The 17,129-nt window shown below is 56.2% G+C and overlaps 6 protein-coding genes across 6 annotated transcripts; 3 read left to right on the top strand and 3 right to left on the bottom strand.

Moving 5' to 3' along the window:
* Positions 1 to 283: 283 nt before the first annotated feature.
* VTJ83DRAFT_224 (uncharacterized protein) lies at positions 284 to 1,660 on the top strand (the record flags this gene model as incomplete). The annotated part of the gene is made up of 3 exons (XM_071008488.1): positions 284 to 990; positions 1,146 to 1,420; positions 1,548 to 1,660. The coding sequence occupies 3 exons, from the start codon at positions 284 to 286 to the stop codon at positions 1,658 to 1,660; spliced, it is 1,095 nt and encodes a 364-aa protein (XP_070869577.1).
* A 2,400-nt stretch (positions 1,661 to 4,060) lies between these two features.
* On the bottom strand, positions 4,061 to 6,052 carry VTJ83DRAFT_223 (uncharacterized protein; the record flags this gene model as incomplete). Its single annotated transcript, XM_071008477.1, has 2 exons — positions 4,061 to 4,928; positions 4,986 to 6,052. The coding sequence occupies 2 exons, from the start codon at positions 6,050 to 6,052 to the stop codon at positions 4,061 to 4,063; spliced, it is 1,935 nt and encodes a 644-aa protein (XP_070869576.1).
* An 830-nt stretch (positions 6,053 to 6,882) lies between these two features.
* Positions 6,883 to 7,300, top strand: VTJ83DRAFT_222 (uncharacterized protein; the record flags this gene model as incomplete). Its single annotated transcript, XM_071008466.1, has 2 exons — positions 6,883 to 7,202; positions 7,261 to 7,300. The coding sequence occupies 2 exons, from the start codon at positions 6,883 to 6,885 to the stop codon at positions 7,298 to 7,300; spliced, it is 360 nt and encodes a 119-aa protein (XP_070869575.1).
* A 1,452-nt stretch (positions 7,301 to 8,752) lies between these two features.
* Positions 8,753 to 10,259, top strand: VTJ83DRAFT_221 (uncharacterized protein; the record flags this gene model as incomplete). Its single annotated transcript, XM_071008455.1, has 3 exons — positions 8,753 to 9,576; positions 9,751 to 10,037; positions 10,123 to 10,259. 3 exons carry the CDS (start codon positions 8,753 to 8,755, stop codon positions 10,257 to 10,259), a joined length of 1,248 nt encoding a protein of 415 aa, XP_070869574.1.
* Positions 10,260 to 11,245: 986 nt separating this feature from the next.
* On the bottom strand, positions 11,246 to 12,993 carry VTJ83DRAFT_220 (uncharacterized protein; the record flags this gene model as incomplete). The annotated part of the gene is made up of 3 exons (XM_071008444.1): positions 11,246 to 12,630; positions 12,700 to 12,790; positions 12,865 to 12,993. The coding sequence occupies 3 exons, from the start codon at positions 12,991 to 12,993 to the stop codon at positions 11,246 to 11,248; spliced, it is 1,605 nt and encodes a 534-aa protein (XP_070869573.1).
* Positions 12,994 to 14,243: 1,250 nt separating this feature from the next.
* VTJ83DRAFT_219 (uncharacterized protein) lies at positions 14,244 to 15,206 on the bottom strand (the record flags this gene model as incomplete). Its single annotated transcript, XM_071008432.1, has 3 exons — positions 14,244 to 14,463; positions 14,543 to 14,839; positions 14,956 to 15,206. 3 exons carry the CDS (start codon positions 15,204 to 15,206, stop codon positions 14,244 to 14,246), a joined length of 768 nt encoding a protein of 255 aa, XP_070869572.1.
* Positions 15,207 to 17,129: the final 1,923 nt, after the last annotated feature.

Genomic DNA, 17,129 nt, shown 5'->3' with positions numbered 1-17,129 from the left:
GCTGAGCTGATATCCCAAACCAACTATCAGTTCAGTGCATAAGCGCCCGAGATGTGCCAGACCTCAACATAACCAGGGTGTTGATTGGCTCTGTTAGCCGCGTGTGACCTCGGAACTGAGGAGGTCTTCAAGACGCCAGGCAGCCTCAGCATGCCATCGCTTTTCCCCAGCAACCGCTAGGATGCTTGTCGCTCCGATGGGTTGCGGGAATCTTTAACTCGGGAGTTTCCGTGCGCAAGGAAAGCGTCCTTGAAGAGCTCCGCACGCTTGGGCGGACACTACCATGCGTACAACACCGGCTCCGACGACAGACGATGACCCATTGCTTTGCCCAGTCTTCTCCGGATCCGGGTTCGACGAACGTCTAAAAGCTGCGCTTCTCGATGCGCTGTGGCCGATACCTGAGGGCGCAGACGGGCCTGGGGTGGATGACTTTGCAGCATACTTTGCGCAGCTAGAGCGAGAATGTCATCCATCATGGTCCGAGTTCCACGCGATCCGGTCCTTCAGCGACGCAATTGCTCTGTTGAATCTCATCAGATCGAAGCCGGGTTGGAGCCTTGACCAACTGTTGAAAGACATCCGCGACGATGCCTCGACTCGAGCCCTCTCTTCGGCTGATGAAGCTCGGCTCCTGGTCTCAATTGAGTTTGTGATCCGCTGCTGGCTGATGACCGACATCACCACGGATGGCAGGAACCGGCGGTATTTCTCCTATAGAGGCCGATCCCTTCGATGGTCAAAAGAAGACAGCCTTAGCCAACTGGTTCCACGAAGCATCGCGGAGCCCTCTGTGGTCTATCAAGAGAGAACGGCGACGGCGGCTGGCTGCTTTTCGACCTTTTTGAACGTCGTGGACATGCAGAGAATCACCGGCTTCAAGATCATCTGGACAGATAATCTGGAAGACCACCTCATTATGAGGGGGAAAAGTCTCTATTTATTTGCGCATCCGACAGCTTTGCAACGGTTGGATGTCTCAGAGACCAGGTCAGCTTCCAGCCTTCACTTCACTGCTCTACTCCTGACGGTCTCTCACTATCGTTTTCCTTCCGCCATTCCAAACCTTCCGTCATGACAGCCTGGCTCTGCTCATGAGCGTCGACTCGCCCTTATGACGGTCAAGTTGCTAACTACCTGTACAGCAAGGATATTCTACCCAAAGGCCTTATCCAAGAAACCTTAGAAACCCTCTACCTTCTCATGCCACTGGAGAACCCTGCCTGTCAACGCTGGTTACGCGAAGAGGTTGGCAAGTGGAGGTTAGACCGCGAGCTGTGTCGCCCCCACGTTTCTGATCGAAGGAAAGGCTCCTACCGCTATTGGCAGGAGAGGCTTAGCGAAGTCTCCGACGCGTTTGATAGTACGAAGGCGACATCGCCTTTCCAGTGGTGGTACGACCGACGTGACATGAACATGTGTAAGTTGAAAACGCCCTCCCTGTGCTGAAAGCTTTTACATGGGTACTACGGGTTTGGAAGATTTACCGGGTTCTGCTTTCACGAAGAGCACCTAATGATCAGAGCAATAGCTAACCCCTAGGGTAGGGTGGAACTACTGGCTCATCGTTTTCTCCCTGGCATTAACTGTCTTCTTTGGACTGATTCAGTCTGTGACAGGAATTCTGCAGGTACTCGGTGTTGGGTCAGGAAAAGACTGAGATAAGAAATAGCAAGGCTGTCTAGCTGCGTACGACGTGATGAGATGCGACTTACGCCATCAGGCTTCGGATTATTATTATGAAGGAGGAGTTTACGCTGGCGGATTGAAAGGTTTTTACATCCTAAAAACAGAGAACGACGCTGAAAGACTATAGTGTATTTGGATATCGGTACCATTTGCTTCTTTGTACATGGATATCTAAGTTATAGCAGGTGGAGTTGAACTAACACTGCCAATCGTCTGGTAACTTTGAATGATACACAGCAGATTCCATATAACTTTCTGTTGTGTGCTGGCCTCATGGCAACTGCAGACGAGCGCACCGAATAGTATTAAACTTCCTTAGGGGAAGAGGAAAGAGAGTGTTCTATCTACAGGGCGGTAGCGAGCCTATATTCCTGTTAATGTCCGATCCCGGTCCACTTCCGGCACTTCACCAGGGCTATTAGGGTCTGGGCTTGTACCCGGGAACGTGGCCCCCGGGCGTCAGAGGGTTGCGGGGGACTTCGCGTCAAGGCTCGGTGCAGCTGGGAGACTGATAGTGGGAAGGTGAGCGTACTGATGTATCTTATCAAGGATTTCTTCGTCCTCAAGAGCAGTAAAGCGCATAGTGGGATACTGGGAGTTAGCTAAGAAGCTGTCGTCGAGACCACTAAGATCGATATCAGAACCGCATTGCGGTGGTTGGAGATGCTGGATCATAGGGTTATCGACAGCTGTAGGATAATTCTCCCCTTGGTTTCGTTGCGGTCCTCGACTGCTGCGGAGGCAATGCACGAAGAGTCTGTATAGATTTGGTACTCGCTCTAGTAGATCCTAACGGAGGCAGCAAACGGCGCAATCGCGTCTTTCATTTTTTCCTGTCGCTGAGTCCGGGCTCGGATCCATGTACGTTGAAGTCGATGGGCCAGTCGGCGCTTGCGGGGGTTTCGTCGTCGATTTTGTGCGTGTTGCAGTAGCAGGTTGTGACAGCAAAAACGGATCCGCTGATGCTGCCATCAGCTAGTGCACCATATATACCTGCTACTGCAACACAGGTATATATGGTGCACTAGCTGATGGCAGCATCAGCGGATCCGTTTTTGCCGTCACAGTTATAAGCCCGGTGCCTTCCTGCTACGCAGAAAGAGAACCTCCCCTTCTTGTTATAAGCCCTTAAATCAATCTTCAGGGCGCTCAGCTCGTTCAATTTCTCCTCTCTCTCAAAACCCGTCGCCAACTGTCAAAACATCTTCCTCGTCAAGATAGACTTTGCGCTCAAGGATCACACTCTCAGCGTTGTCCGGCTGGAGACCGTCCGTAACTGGGGACGATGGATCGATTACATACGAAACGAAGCACGCACCCACGGCGTATAGCAGATCTGCAGACCAGAAGCAAACCCCAGGACGGTTCTAAAGATCCTTAACAACAACCAAGAGCCGTCTTATACAGCCGCCTATACAAAGGTCCAGAAGCAGCTTAAGGTTCAATACCAGCAAGAGCTTCGGGACTAGGAGAACGCCAATCCGGAGGAAAGGGGTCCTAAACCACAAAAACCAGGAGAACCCCTCAAGTCCGACGTAGACTACGTACACGAGCAGAACCTTCTCCAGCACTTCCTAAAGACCCCGCAAGACGACTCGAACAACTGGAGGAAGGCTCACAACGCGGTATACCACCTCATCATCAACACTATTCGGAAGGATCTACTCGAAAACGCCCTCAACCTCCTCACGTCGATAAGACAGGCACAGATCTGTTGCAACCTCCTGCGTGTTCTGGAAGCCCAAATTATTCCCACTCAGCTGGTGAGGATGGAGGCGTCTCGCAAGGCCTTCTTCTACTACCTCGCCAAAAAGGGCGCGAGAGCCACGACGGCATTTCTCTCTTTTCTTTGGTTTTCAGGATCCTGTTATGGCAGTTGCTCGCTGCTCGCGAACAACTGGGGGGTGTGTGACAGGATCTATGGGGACTCATACCCTGGTCCTGACCACCAGCAGGCATTCTGCCTGCTCAGACCGCCCTTCTGGGCATCCATCGTGTATTTAAGGAGCCTCCAGGAGAGGCACACCAGATAGTTGTTTTCTTCTTTTAAATAATAGCTTCCAACCACTCCTTTCCGTCGTATGCACTCTCACAGGTCCGGGCCATCACAGTTATGAGCCCGGTCCTCTTCTGTTCACGCAGCGGTATGTTGATAGTGCTACCTGCACTGTAAAAAGTCACATACAGAAGGCTCTGAGTTCGAAACCTGTGTTTGCACGTCTGACACCCAGAAAAAGACGTTTTTAGGGTGGCGTCTGATAAATAAAACACCCGGGCACCCCTGGCGGGTGCGATGGAGGATAGAGATGAAAATAATTCCTCTAACTTCAAGTCAGGGTAAAATAAGTGCACCAGGGGACTCAGACCTCGACTAATCGCCTCGGTCTGGGGGGTGTGTTGCAGTAGCAGGTATATATGGTGCACTAGCTGATGGCGGCGTCATCGGAGCCGGTTTTGCTGTCACAAGATGGTTGTCGACTGGAGACTCTAAAGATGATGGTCTCGAGCAGCTGAATAGAGATCTCGAGCAGTCGGTGCTTGCAGGGGATTCATCATTGGTTTGGTGCGTAAGGGCCTCATCCGAAACACTGTGCAGCTCACTCGAGAGAGGGCTCGGTATCCCTGTGAACCGTATCCCGAAGGAACCGAAAAGAAGGTTATCGACTGGAGGCTCTAAAGATAATCGTCTCGAGCGGCCGAATGGAGATCTCGAGCGGTCAGATGATGGCGAGGGTCGACTTGACGACGAGGAAACGATCGGCACCGTTGGGAAAACACCCATATGCTGGGAGATGTCGCCAAAAACTTCCTGGAAAGGGAGAATGTACACACTTCCTAACGATGGACTAGATCCTATCAACATACCCACGAAGTCGCCATCCGCTACTTTCATGGCCCAAGAACCCGACGCCCCGAGCCTAGGGCCTTCGCCGACAAGTGAAGCGACGACCACGGGTTGAGGAGCCAAAAGGTTGTGAATTCCGAAGATGCCTTTGGTTCGGATATCCGCTTCCAACAACGTGTTGGGCATCTTGATCTGAACCCTTTCGGGTAACGAATCCCTGAATGGGGAAGAGAAATGCTTGTTTGATGCTGTCTCTGGCAGTCTCGTTAATGCCCAGTCTAGGTCAGAATCAAGGGCTACCAATGCAGCGTTCTCGGGCAACTGTTTCGCGCGACGGAGAAGGAGTTGATTGGCTTCGAGGTCATCACTTCTAACCCTAGTCACAGGGCCATCACTACGAAGCTCGGAGTCAGAGACAAGCAGCTTGCTACGGAGGCGAGGTAAAGCTTACTTGGTGGGAACCTGCGCATCGCGTACCCAATCGCCGATATAGCCAACGTTCATGTCGCAGTCAAGACTGCTGTCTTCGTTGTTGTCGTCGATGTCATCCTCATAGTCAGATTCGTCGGAGTCGAAGTCCAGCACTCCAGCTGCACTGAAGTCGGTTGCATCCGCGACGCCGTCGTCTGAAATGGCCGTATTATCGGTCTCGCAGTTTGACGTGGTGGGCATCATAAACGCATGCCGAACAGTCATTCCGAACAGTTGACCGTCAATCTCCACCACGCCGCCAACGGTCGCTTTGCCAATGCCCACCCCACGATGGAAGATTTCAATCATCCTGCCATTGGCTTCTTTGGATTGGGGATCTTGGAAGAAGACTCGGAAATCCTTCATCTCTGCGTCTGAAAGTCGGCGAGGCGAGGTGCAAGATTGAGGCTTGGTGTTGCGCACTCCGCGGCAGCGAAACTTATGCTCGTTGAGCAGGTGCCGAGCGCCCTCTTTGACGAGCACGCAGATAGCCTTTCGGTACCAATCGGCTTCTGACAAGACGCAGATACAAGGGGTCGCATGGTCTTGATCAGGACCCATAAGGTAGCATTCGAGAGCGTAGGTTGGGTGAGTGCTTTTCGTTCCTTGTGGTCGCTGGGACTCTAGACTCTCCTGAGAAGAATGGATCAAGGAGAGCAGCGATCCATGAAGCAGACACCAGATTCTATCCACCTTGCTCCCGGCAGCCACGAACCATACGACAAGTCCAGGCCCCGGCTTGGATGTTTGCTCGAACTTGACGGGGCCGAAGGAGTCAGCGTAAGGTGGATATGTTCGGTTCCATTTCAGCTTCACTCTTGACATGAGGCTGGCACTGAAGTCCTTGGGATTTTTCTGCAAATCTGGCGTTGGCGGTGCCGACGGGGGCATCGCCGGCTGGGTTGGCAAAGACCCTGTCGGGTTTGTTGCTGCACGTTCCAGATGTCCATCGTCCGGGTATTCCGGAGGGGTTGGCATCTCGTTGGTCGTTTGGATTACGACTGAAGCCGCAGGGATTATCGCGCTGAGGTTCCTCTGTGGTCTCATATTTCTGACCTTGAGCGAGGAAAACGGCAAGGACAGGCGAACAGGGCACTATAGTGCTAACCTCGGAGATAATAAATGGATGGTACCTAGGTACCCCGGAATCGAAGGAAGGGCAAGAAGTGTGCTTCATTTCCAACGGGGGATCGAGCATGTCCCACTAATAATGTCTGTTGTGTTACTTGGTGAGAAGGCTGCGAGAAGGAGCTGATTCTTGCATGACACAGCCCCCCTCGCCATGCATCCATACCTAACCTGCGTACGGGGCGTTCAAGGCGCAGCAAGGCTCCGCTACATTTACCCAACTACGTGTTGACTGAGAAAGGGCATGCACCCGACTCATGTCGCCGACCTGCGCGGTGTGCGATGTCAGCCAGAGCCGACGGTGCATCAAAGACACCCACATTCTGTCGGCATCCATCAAAGCCAGCGCGGTTTCTATAGCGCTTGAGTCGATTATGCCATAGTCATGCCGACAGAAAGAGTCAGAGACCCGTTGCTTCGGGCTGCGTTGTTCTCTAAAGGCTGCGTTTCTGGAGGCCCTCTGGCCTCTGACCAACGAAGAGGAGTGTAGCGGCCCAGGCTCCGTGGACGACTTTGACTCGTACTTTGAATATCTCGAGCATCAATGCTCCCACGAAAGACCGGAGTTTCACGCGATTCAGACCTTTGACGATGCCATTACCTTGCTGGACGTCATCAAGGACAACCAGAACCAGAGCCTTGACCGTATTCTAGATCGGGCCCGGACCGCCATCTCAAGCTCAGTTCTCCCTGCTGCCGAAGAGAACAAGCTTCTGGAGTCAATCGAATTTGTCGTTCGGTGCTGGCTCATGATTAATGTCAGCATCACTCCCAGGAGCCCGGGCCGCTGGTATCACTTCTTTCGAGGCCAACCGCTCCAATGGGCCCGGACAGACAGCGTTGGCCAGGTCATTCAGCGGGGCCTTGCGATGCCCTCTACGATGGGCCACATCGTGGCCGCAAGTGGTGACTTTCCTGACATTTTCAACGTCGTGGACATGAAGAACATCGTTGGTTTCAAGGTTATGTGGACGAACAACCTGGCAGATCATCTTGTTGTACGAGGGAGGTTTGTGTACCTCTTCTCACAGATAACAGCGCTAAAAAGGCTGGGGAGTTCGGGCACCAGGTTTGGATACCGCCTTCAACCAGGTTGAAACGTTGGAGACCCGTCTAACGGTTCACAGTCGCCATCTCCTGCCTCCAGCCTCATCGAAGAAATCATAGCCACCCTCAACCTCTTAATACCCTTGGAGAAGCGAAATTGCATCAAGTGGCTTTCGGGTCAGATTAATAGCCTCGACTTAGACAAGATGCTTCTATTTCGTGAAGCCAGCGACCGGAGAAAGGCCGCCTATCGGTATTGGGGAGGACGCCTGCAGGAGCTCTCAGATGCCTTTGACAACGCCAAGCCACGTGGAATGAGGCAATGGCTGCATGACCGTCGGAACATGACCCAATGTAGGTTTCATATCCCAAACAACCCCGGTTTGTTATGGCAAAATTCAGGGGGAGAGAGCTAATGTTGATATCCCCAGGGTGGAACAACCGGTTCGTTGTTGCGGGGTTATCGCTTACTGTCTTGTTTGGATTGATCCAGTCCATTACAGGCATTATGCAAGTCGTCAACGGAGGATCGGAGAAGGACTGAGGCGAGGGAGGCTGTATTAGCAGTCGTCAGCCCCCTCTTGGTGGGGAGTCAGCCGAGATGGATTCCTAGATGTTCCAAGTCCCCATACACCTGTCGCCATGTTGTACCTATCTAGCATCAAGTTACAACTAGAACGAGACGAGAGCCGTTGCGTGGTGGCTAAAACATGCCCGTCTCCCCCCCGAGCACCATCAATTTCCATAGCTCGTCCCTTGACTTTCCTTAGAAGGCCTCAGAAGCCATGATTGGCAAAGACAAAGGCTAAATGGCCTCCATCTCAGTCAGCTCGACAAGATTCTCTGAAAACATCCGTGGCAAAGACGAAGGTCATCTGGCCATCCCACTCAGCTATTCGTTCTGGCCGGCCACGGCCGCTGCGGGAGCCGCGGGAGCCGCAGGAGCCGCAAGAGAGCTTGATATACCCACAATGGCCTTGATGCCCTTGTGACCCCTTTTTCTGTGGCCCATGTTGCTGCTGTTGGATCGGAGGTTCTGGACAGCGGGGGATGTCAGAGAACTCCAACGTGAAGGGGGGATCGGCATACGAGACATGGAGTTGAAGTGGAATGGGGGTAAGAAACGCACTCCATGTCGAATTGATGCCTGAGGTATAGGTAATTAATTGACGCGTACAGATGATTTGGGCAGCCTTGCCGTTGGCATTGCTTCAGCTCGTTATATTAATGCTTCTGTGATACTTAGAGCCTTACCCATCCCCTGATGCTTTTACCGAATGCGAAGCCCTGGGATAAAGTGACAAACCCGCATCGCATGACGCAGCACCTGCCACATTACATTTGGCCTTGGTCCAAAGTGCAAGTCTTTTTCTCTTTCATTGGTTGAGACCGCATGGCACGTTGCCTTGAGACAAATCAAAATCGGCATCAGCCACAGGGCAGGACGGCAGTATGGCATACTAGAGCAACCAGATATAACATGTCGGGTGCTGGCCACCCTCTGCCAAATCCTTGGTTGCAACAAAGCTCCTTCTCCTGACCCCGATCGCACCTATTCGGTTAAATAGCACCATGGATACATTAGAGGGAGCACTGGAAACAGTGCCTATGGTAGGAACAGCGCCGTGGACAGCGTCCCTTAACCGACAACTCTCCATTACCGGTGTTCCGCTCTCCGAAGCCCTAAAAGCCATGGTTATCGATGCGTTCTGGCCGCTGCCCGATCAAAACTGCGACAATGTCTTGAAGCAAATACTGTACTTCGAGCCCTATTTCAATCATTTTCAGAAAGAGTACCGCAACCCCTCGAAGCCCAGCATCGCAATCCAGTCCTACGAGGACATGGTTGCCCTTCTCCGCATCATCAAGAGCAACTCGACCCAGAGCCTAAACCATCTCCTGACCACAATTCGAACCACCGCCCTCGCCACGCATATCACAACTGCCACTGATGAAAGACTTCTCTCGTCGATCGAGTTCATCGTGCGCTGTTGGTTGATGATCAACGTCAACGTCGTCAACGACATGCCTGAGAAACCACCACAGCAGTATCCCTATCCCAAACCTAGGGTCAAAGAGCTTCCATGGCTCAGAACAGAGAGCCTCGCCCAAACAATCCGGAAGAACCTTGACCCATACGGCTATGGGTCAGGCGGTGCCGAGGATGGGCAACAGGCCAGCTGGCCCGTCTCACCCATGGGTAAGCTGCGCCAGGGTAAAGTTCCGGAAACAGACGAGTTCTCTCCATATCTAAATGTCGTAGACATGGAAAGAATTGCTGGCTTCAAGATCAACTGGACGAATACCCTTGCAGAGCATCTCACCTTGAGGAGGAAGTATCTCTATCTATTCTCACAAGTAACAGCCCTGAGAAGGCTGGAACAATCGGGCACCAGGTTAGAATTTCAGATCCTACCCCTATCTCCCTGGCCGCTTCGGTGCCTCAGGTGCCGGCTCGGTGTCTATACTCTTTTCCTCTCTTTTTGCTGTTTTTCTCTCACCATTCTTTGCTACATCCGCCCACATCTTCGCCCAAGGTAGTCGACTTGGTTCATTAACTTCATTGACAGCCGCGGCATCCTCCCCGACGGTCTAATCGAGGAAACCCTGGAAACCATGAACCTGCTCATCCCGATTGAAAGCGCAGCCTGTAACAAGTGGCTCAAAAGGCAGACGCAGAAGCATGGGTTAGACGACCCGCTTCACTTCCGCGATTACCGTAACGGGTCCCCGGACCGTGACGTTGAGAGATTCAGGTACTGGCGTGAGCGCCTGCTGAAACTCTCGGATGTCTTTATGAGAACCAAGCCGCAGAGCCCGATAGGGTGGTGGTATGACGATCGCGATAAGGGATACTGTGGGTATAGCTCGCCCAGAACACCCCTGTGCAGCCCCCTCACGGCGAAAGATGAGAACAAGCATTCTAATACAGCTGTATCTAGGGTGGAACTACTGGCTGGTGTTCGGAGCTCTGGCGTGCACGGTCCTATTTGGACTGCTTTCTGTAATCCTCGGATTTCTCCAGCTCGATGTCGCCAAAAAGCAGCTCAACTCGGAACAGAAACAAGCGGGGTTGTAAGCAGGCTGTCCAGCCGGTTCCGATGTAAGCTGCAACGACTCAGGGCGTTAGGATCAAATAACTTCGGGTCACCGAGCAAAGGAGTGAAGGCCATCGGGGCCACGGAGCTAAGTTCGAGAGGGGTAAAGGATCCAATCTCAAAAGGGCCATGAGTGTGTTGCACTAGCTGTGCTTGTTCCTGTTCTTGTTTTCTCAGCATCATTGCTATCTACGCTATCTCCGGGCTGGCCCATGGAATTCGCAACGGGAGGGAAACCGTCTGCAATACCGGGAAAAAGCGTATTGCACGTTTGATGAAGAGGACCATATTACAATCCACCAGAATACCTTACAGGCTGGGCAACGCAGGGGGGGGAAGATGCCCGAGGACGGCTTAGGCGTGGTGCATTTTTCTTTTTGAGCGGGTAGTCTGCTAGAGCTAAGGCCTCGAAACTGGCGGTTGACGAGCGGCAGGATTGGGTCCCGGATTGCCACGTCTTGCTGATCGTTGCAAGGCAAGCTTGAATAGCGAGGGGTTGTGCTGGCATTGTCAGATGCCCTTGACAACGCGAGGCAAGAGGGCATGAGGCAGTGGCTGTGTGACTGTCAGGACTGGGGTCCATTGTATAATTAGGTACGCAACAAGCAAATAACATTGATCATGGCAAAACACAGGGGGAGGGGGGGTAGACAGCTACACAGTAATCAACGTTCATGTACCCACCCAGGATAATTTGTACCACTGGGTCGTTATTTACAAAGCAGGGTTGCTCACCCTCCTCTTGCTCGGGAATGATCCCCGTCTATCACGGGCATCGGATTGGCAACGGAGAATCGGCAAAGGACCGAGGGAAATTACGCCAGTCGTCAAACTCCCCTGTTGGCGTGGTAAGTCAACAAAGATGGATTTCCGGCATGCTCCAAACAAGCTCCCATGCTCTCTAGCACCAACCTACAACGAGAAAAAAAAAAAAAAAAAAAGGCAGCAACCGTCGCTTGGATACATCCTAGCTCTGCAACGGCTTGCCCATCCCGCCGTACGTAATCATCTTGGTGACCTGATACTCCGCCACGCCGTACAACGAGCCCTCCCGGCCGAAGCCGCTCTCCTTGACGCCGCCAAACGGCGCGGCCGGGTCCGAGATGATGCCCGTGTTGACGCCCACCATGCCGACCTCGAGATGCTCCGCGACGCGGTGGACCCGGGCGACGTCGCGCGAGAAGAAGTAGCCCGCGAGGCCCACGGGGGTGGCGTTGGCCAGGCGCACGACCTCGTCCTCGGTGTCGAAGGGGAACAGCCCCGCGACCGGCCCGAACGTCTCCTCGGACGCCATGGCCATGTCGGCCGTCATGCCCGTCAGGACGGTCGGCTCGAAGAAGTTGGGGCCGAGGTCGGCCCTGCGGCGGCCGCCCAGCAGCACCGTGGCGCCCTTGCTCTGGGCGTCGCGGACGTGGCTCTCCGCCTTGGCCACGGCGCGGTCGTGGATGAGCGGGCCGTGCGTGACGCCCGCCTCGAACGGGCTCCCGACCTTGAACTCGCGGACCTTGGCGGCGAACTTGGCGGCGAACTCGTCGTAGACGCCGCGCTGGACGTAGATGCGGTTCGCGCAGACGCACGTCTGGCCCGAGGAGCGGAACTTGGAGGCGACGGCGCCGGCCACGGCCAGGTCGACGTCGGCGTCGTCAAAGACGATGAAGGGCGCGTTGCCGCCCAGCTCGAGCGACAGCTTCTTGAGCGTGCCGGAGCACTGGCGCATGAGCAGCTTCCCGACGGGGGTGGAGCCGGTGAAGGACACCTTGCGCACGGTCGGGTGGGTGGTCAGGATCTCGCCGACCTCGGGGGTGTTGGCGAGCGCGGTGACGACGTTGACGACGCCCGGGGGGATGCCGGCGCGGTGGGCGAGCTCGGCGAGGGCCAGCGGCGTGAAGGGCGTTTCGCCGGGGGCCTTGCACACGACGGTGCAGCCGACGGCGAGGGCCGGGCCGATCTTGCGGGTGATCATGGCGGCGGGGAAGTTCCAGGGCGTGATGAGGCCGCAGACGCCCACGGGCTCCTTGATGGTGACGACGCGGTTGCCGGGGACCGAGGAGGGGATGGTGTCGCCGTAGATGCGGGGGGCCTCCTCGCTGAACCACTCGAGGAAGTTGGCCGCGTAGGCCGCCTCGCCGCGGGCGTCGGCGGTGGGCTTGCCGTTTTCCCAGGTGATGAGGGTCGCGATGTCCTCGGCGTTCTCGACGACGAGGTCGTACCATTTGCGGAGGAGCTTGGACCGCTCGCGGCCCGTCTTGTGACGGAACGACTCGAAGGCGGCGGCGGCGGCGGTGATGGCCTTCTCGGTGTCTTCGGGGGTGAACTCGGGACATGTGCCGATGAGCTCCCCCGTGGCCGGGTCTGAGCAGCCCGTGGTGAGCCGGGCGAACCGGGCCGAGGAGATTCAGGGGGTGTTGGCGGCGAACGTACCATGCACCTCAAACGTCTTGCCTGAGGCGGCGGTCACCCACTCGCCGTTGACATAGCAGACATTTTGCTTGAACAGGGACGGGTCCCTGAGCTGTCGGGTGTTAGTCAGAGGGGGGTACACGCCGAAGATGGGACGAGGTAGCCGGGTGGGAGGGGTCCGCCCACCTTTGGCGCCATGGTGGAAGCGAGGCGCAGGGTCTGCACGGCGATGAGCGGGCGTGGTGATGATGGCCGGAACTGCGACCTGGCGGCGGCGCGGGCCGTGAAGAGTAGCGTCCTTTGTAGGATGGCCATTCCGAGATTGCGGCGGACGGGGATGAATCGGAGCTTCGGAGCCGGCCCCCGCAGAGGTGAGGCCGAGGGACAGAGGGAGTGCCAAGAGCCGGTGGTTGACCAGCGTCGGCTCAGGGAGCGTCGGGTCCAAGTTGGGGTCGGGTGGATACAGAAAGGGGGAGCGGGTCGGGTACCGCCCGGTCTTGCTGCGGTGGTGGGTTCGATAAGGTCAGGTAGCGACCGATGAAGCCCAACCAGCCCTCAGGTCGACAATGTCTCCCATGGAGGACCCGAATGTAAGCCGATCTGCCTGTGCTGTTGTCGTTGTTCCCTATTGCGGCCGTATAGACACAGGAGGTGACGTCGGCGACAAGCCCCACCCCCCGCTTGGAGATGCCGCGGTTCAGTTGCGTGATGGGGGCGGGACCCGCCCACTCCCGGCCGGTTACGGCATGTGGGGATTGCCGGGCTTGGCGCCCCGAAGACGCGGAACCTGGAATGGGGCGGAACGTGGGCCGGGCGGGTCCACTTCTGGACCTTCAGAAGCATGCAGGCGACGTGGGATTTAAGCACTGTCCAGCTGATGCTCCGAACAGAGGTCATGGTGTTGGCTCCGCGTGGTGAGCAACGACGACTTCACCAGGAGGAAGCACAAACAAGAGGAGCCTGTCAGGTCGAGGAAACACGATGATGGGGGAAGGAGGATGCATGTGGCAATGGGGGAAGTTGTTGAAGAAGAATCCAAGGGGTGGGTATGAGGCTAATGGCTAATGTGTGAGCCATGCTCTCCTTCGTGCTGTTGGAAACAGGGAAGAAGCGGTACGTTATGTCAGCATCGAGTCTCCCCGATCGGTTCCTCCGTCATTCCCTCACGGACAACCGGACCCGGCACAGGAGCTGCGTCTGCAAGAAAAGGAGTTCTTTTGCATTACCTGCGTACTGGATTCTGTGCAGTTGGAAAAGAAACAGACCTGCGCCCACCAAGACCTCTCCGTGAAACCCACCGTGCCACGATCCTGAGATAGCAGAGATATCCAGATAATTTTACACGCCCAAGAAAACATGAAGAAACAAAACAATATGGTATCATAACCCCCCCCCCCCCCTCCTCCTCCTCCTTTTCCTCCCAAGTCCTACTCTCCCGAGGAAAACGGGGCGCCCGCCCCGCCAGCAGAGCTGCGACGCAACACAAGCTCTGTCCCACAGACCTTCCATCATCCATCCATCTGTCCAGTCGCAGGTCGACAAGTCGCGACCGCCAGGCGCGTCGCTTAACGATAGGTGTCGCGCAGCGGCAGTTTCCGCTCCAGGGCGTGGAAGGCTTGAGTCCGCGGCGTGAAGGGCACCTGCTGCAGTTCGACCTCGACGCCCTTGTCCTTCTGGACGGGGCTGTGGCGCTCCTCGTCATCCGATTCCGTCTCTTCCTTGTCAAGGTTCTTGTTGGGCAGCATGGCCCAGATGGCAAAGCACATTTGGGCGAGGTAGAGAGCCCTGCGCGACAACGTCAACCTTGCGCTTTCCGAGGGAGGGGGATTTATTTCTAGGGACCGAAGAGAGGAGGAGGACGTACAGCATGTACACCGTCACGGCAAAGGTGCCCTGGGCCATCCGGCAGCTCTTGACGGCGTCGTAGGGCTTGGCGAGGTCGCAGCCGTAGCGCAGGTACCAAGGCGACGGGCTCGGATAGCGCTCATCGGCGTAGTCGGGACCGGCCTGGCCGTAGATGCTCACGGCGAAGAGGGCGGTCTGCGCGATGCCGACAACGGTGCCGATGACGGGGAAGTAGACCTTCATGATGATGGCGATCATCTTGGCGATCAGGACGAAGAGGGACACGATGGAGATGGCGACGTTGTACATGGTCAATCTGGTGGCGTGCCGTGCGGGTTAGAAGACCTCGTTCCTCGGATCGCCAAAGGGGCCAGCACCTGCCGGACCATCCAGCCGAGCATTCGGCCGAGCATCCGGCCGAGGACCACTTACTTGTACGACCAGACAAAGGGGATGGGAGGCAGCGGCTCGTAGTTGGCGTAGGCGTAGAGGATCATGTTGGGGTTCGAGTTGAGCTTGTTCTCGAAGCCGATGCGCCAGAACAGGGTGCGGAAGGCGTCGGGGTGCTGGACGCCAAACAGGATCAACATGGGCACGACGCCGGCGAGCTCGGGGATCAAGCTCCAGTACAGGGGAGCCCTGGCCGGCCACGGCCGGCGGAGGATCCTGTAGGTGCGGGCCATTGTCGCCGTGTTTGGAGCACCGGTTGGACGACGGCGGCTCCGGAGAGGTGGGGCTCTGCGGGTATCGTCTCCTTGGATCGCGATCGATGATGACCTGGGGCTCGAGCTTGCGAAGATCGTCGCTATCTCTGTCTCACCAGAGAGCCGATCTCGACGGTGACCACGCAGCCGGCTTGGGTGTTGAAGCGGCCAGGAGGGCGGCGCGAGCCTCGCATCCAGCACCGATTGAGGCACGCGGCCGATATCTCTCGAGGAGCTCCGGCTCCGAACGAGTCGGGGTGTGTCAAGGACGGCGAGGATTGAAGATGGCGATGTCAAATATCGGCAGCATTCCCAGGGCCAAGGAGCGGGGGGGGAGGCCAGTGGCAGACCCCCCGACTTACTTAAGGGCAAGCATCTGCAGCTCGCTCACGGCCCCCGTGGTTTGCGCCCGCGCACTTGCGCACCGTTTCTTGTGCCGCCCGGGAAGTGCGTGACTAGCCCTCCAATCCCAAGAGAGCCGACGCTGCGAGAGGGAGGCCGGTCACAGGGCGCCGTCCAATCAGAGGGCTGTGTGACGTTGCCTGCGGCAGGCCGTAAGCGCCGAGCTACCCAATTCGCAGCGCGATGGAAGGGAGATGCCCGGTGGGTGGAGCGGGGCGACAGCTGCGATGGGCCGACAGCATCAACAACCAGGGGGTGGAGGGACATGGCTGGCAGTTGGCCAGCGACATGGCCAGCCGTTGCGCCAGCTGTGGGCCTGCTTATGTAAGTACGGGGTCTCTTTTGGTGGTCTTGCTCTTCTAGGAAGCGAGCCCAAGATTCCCAATAACTAACGTGAACTACTGTGTACGCAGTAGTTAGTTAGCGCCGATCATCCATCACAATCCATCTCTTCAGTGCCTATCCATCAATCCATGCTCCCCTCTCCATGATCCATGATCCCTTCTCCATCGTTGTCAAGTGATGCGAGCTCCCAACGCCCGTGCAGATTGGAATTCATCACGTCGCGCGCCAATTCGGCCTGCCAACGCTCTGCATCACGTCCCCGGGCCATTTGCAGAGATCGTGGACTGGGGTCGGCGGCGTCGCACAACTGCCGGACGCTCTTCCTCTTGCATCTCTCCTGCGTCCCGGGGGTAGGTGTTGCGTTATGTCGACCTACTTATCCTCCGTTGCCGACGACCGGCGACGGTGATCTCTAGGACGGCTGTGCTTCAGGAATGCCCAACCTAGAAGACGCAGCGGCTTCAGGAATGACCTCGAAGACGCCGCCGGGGTTCTGGAATGGCCAAGAAACGCTTCACGCGGCCCTGTCGGTTGAACCCGCGGAGATGTTGCTCCTGCTCGGTGGAGAGGTAACCATGCCGTTCTTTTCCAGCACCGAGCGTTGTCGTGCACGCACAAGGTTTCAATCGATCCTCGCTTGCTTGGCGCTTCCCGCAGATCGAGCCTCGCGATTGCGAGATCCCCGTTCGGCAGTTCATGTATCTGCATGCCACGTTGAGTTTCTCAGGCTCGTCGAGTCGCGCCAATCGATCAAAAAACGCTCGATGACAAACACCCAAGCCCGCTTCGATCGGACCAAGACCGAGGGAGACACATCTCGCACGGCCATGTCTACAGGCCTGCGAGACGCTGACCACCGCAACGCAACCCCCGCGTGACCAGCGACGCCCGATCTCTATCGATCCCTATCGATCCCTATCGATCCCTATCATGTAAGTAGGCAGCTTCGCTGAGCCCGCCTGATGCTTCATGCCTGGCCTCCCCGGGAGGCTTCTCGCAGAATAGGGCATCCCTCTTGGAATCTTGGGAGCGGGGGGGATGGGACGAAAACGTCTTGGTGACACGTGCTTCCACAATGGACGATCAAGGCCCAGGACATTCCAGCAAGGAACCCCCATTTGAAGGCTCGCCTGCGCATGGCCAATCCAATCGGCC

Source organism: Remersonia thermophila, chromosome 1 (genome assembly GCF_042764415.1).
Source record: "Remersonia thermophila strain ATCC 22073 chromosome 1, whole genome shotgun sequence".
Taxonomy (NCBI): Eukaryota; Fungi; Ascomycota; class Sordariomycetes; order Sordariales; family Chaetomiaceae; genus Remersonia; species Remersonia thermophila.
The sequence above is the reverse complement of the archived record's forward strand: the minus strand, read 5'-3'. Positions and strand labels throughout refer to the sequence as shown.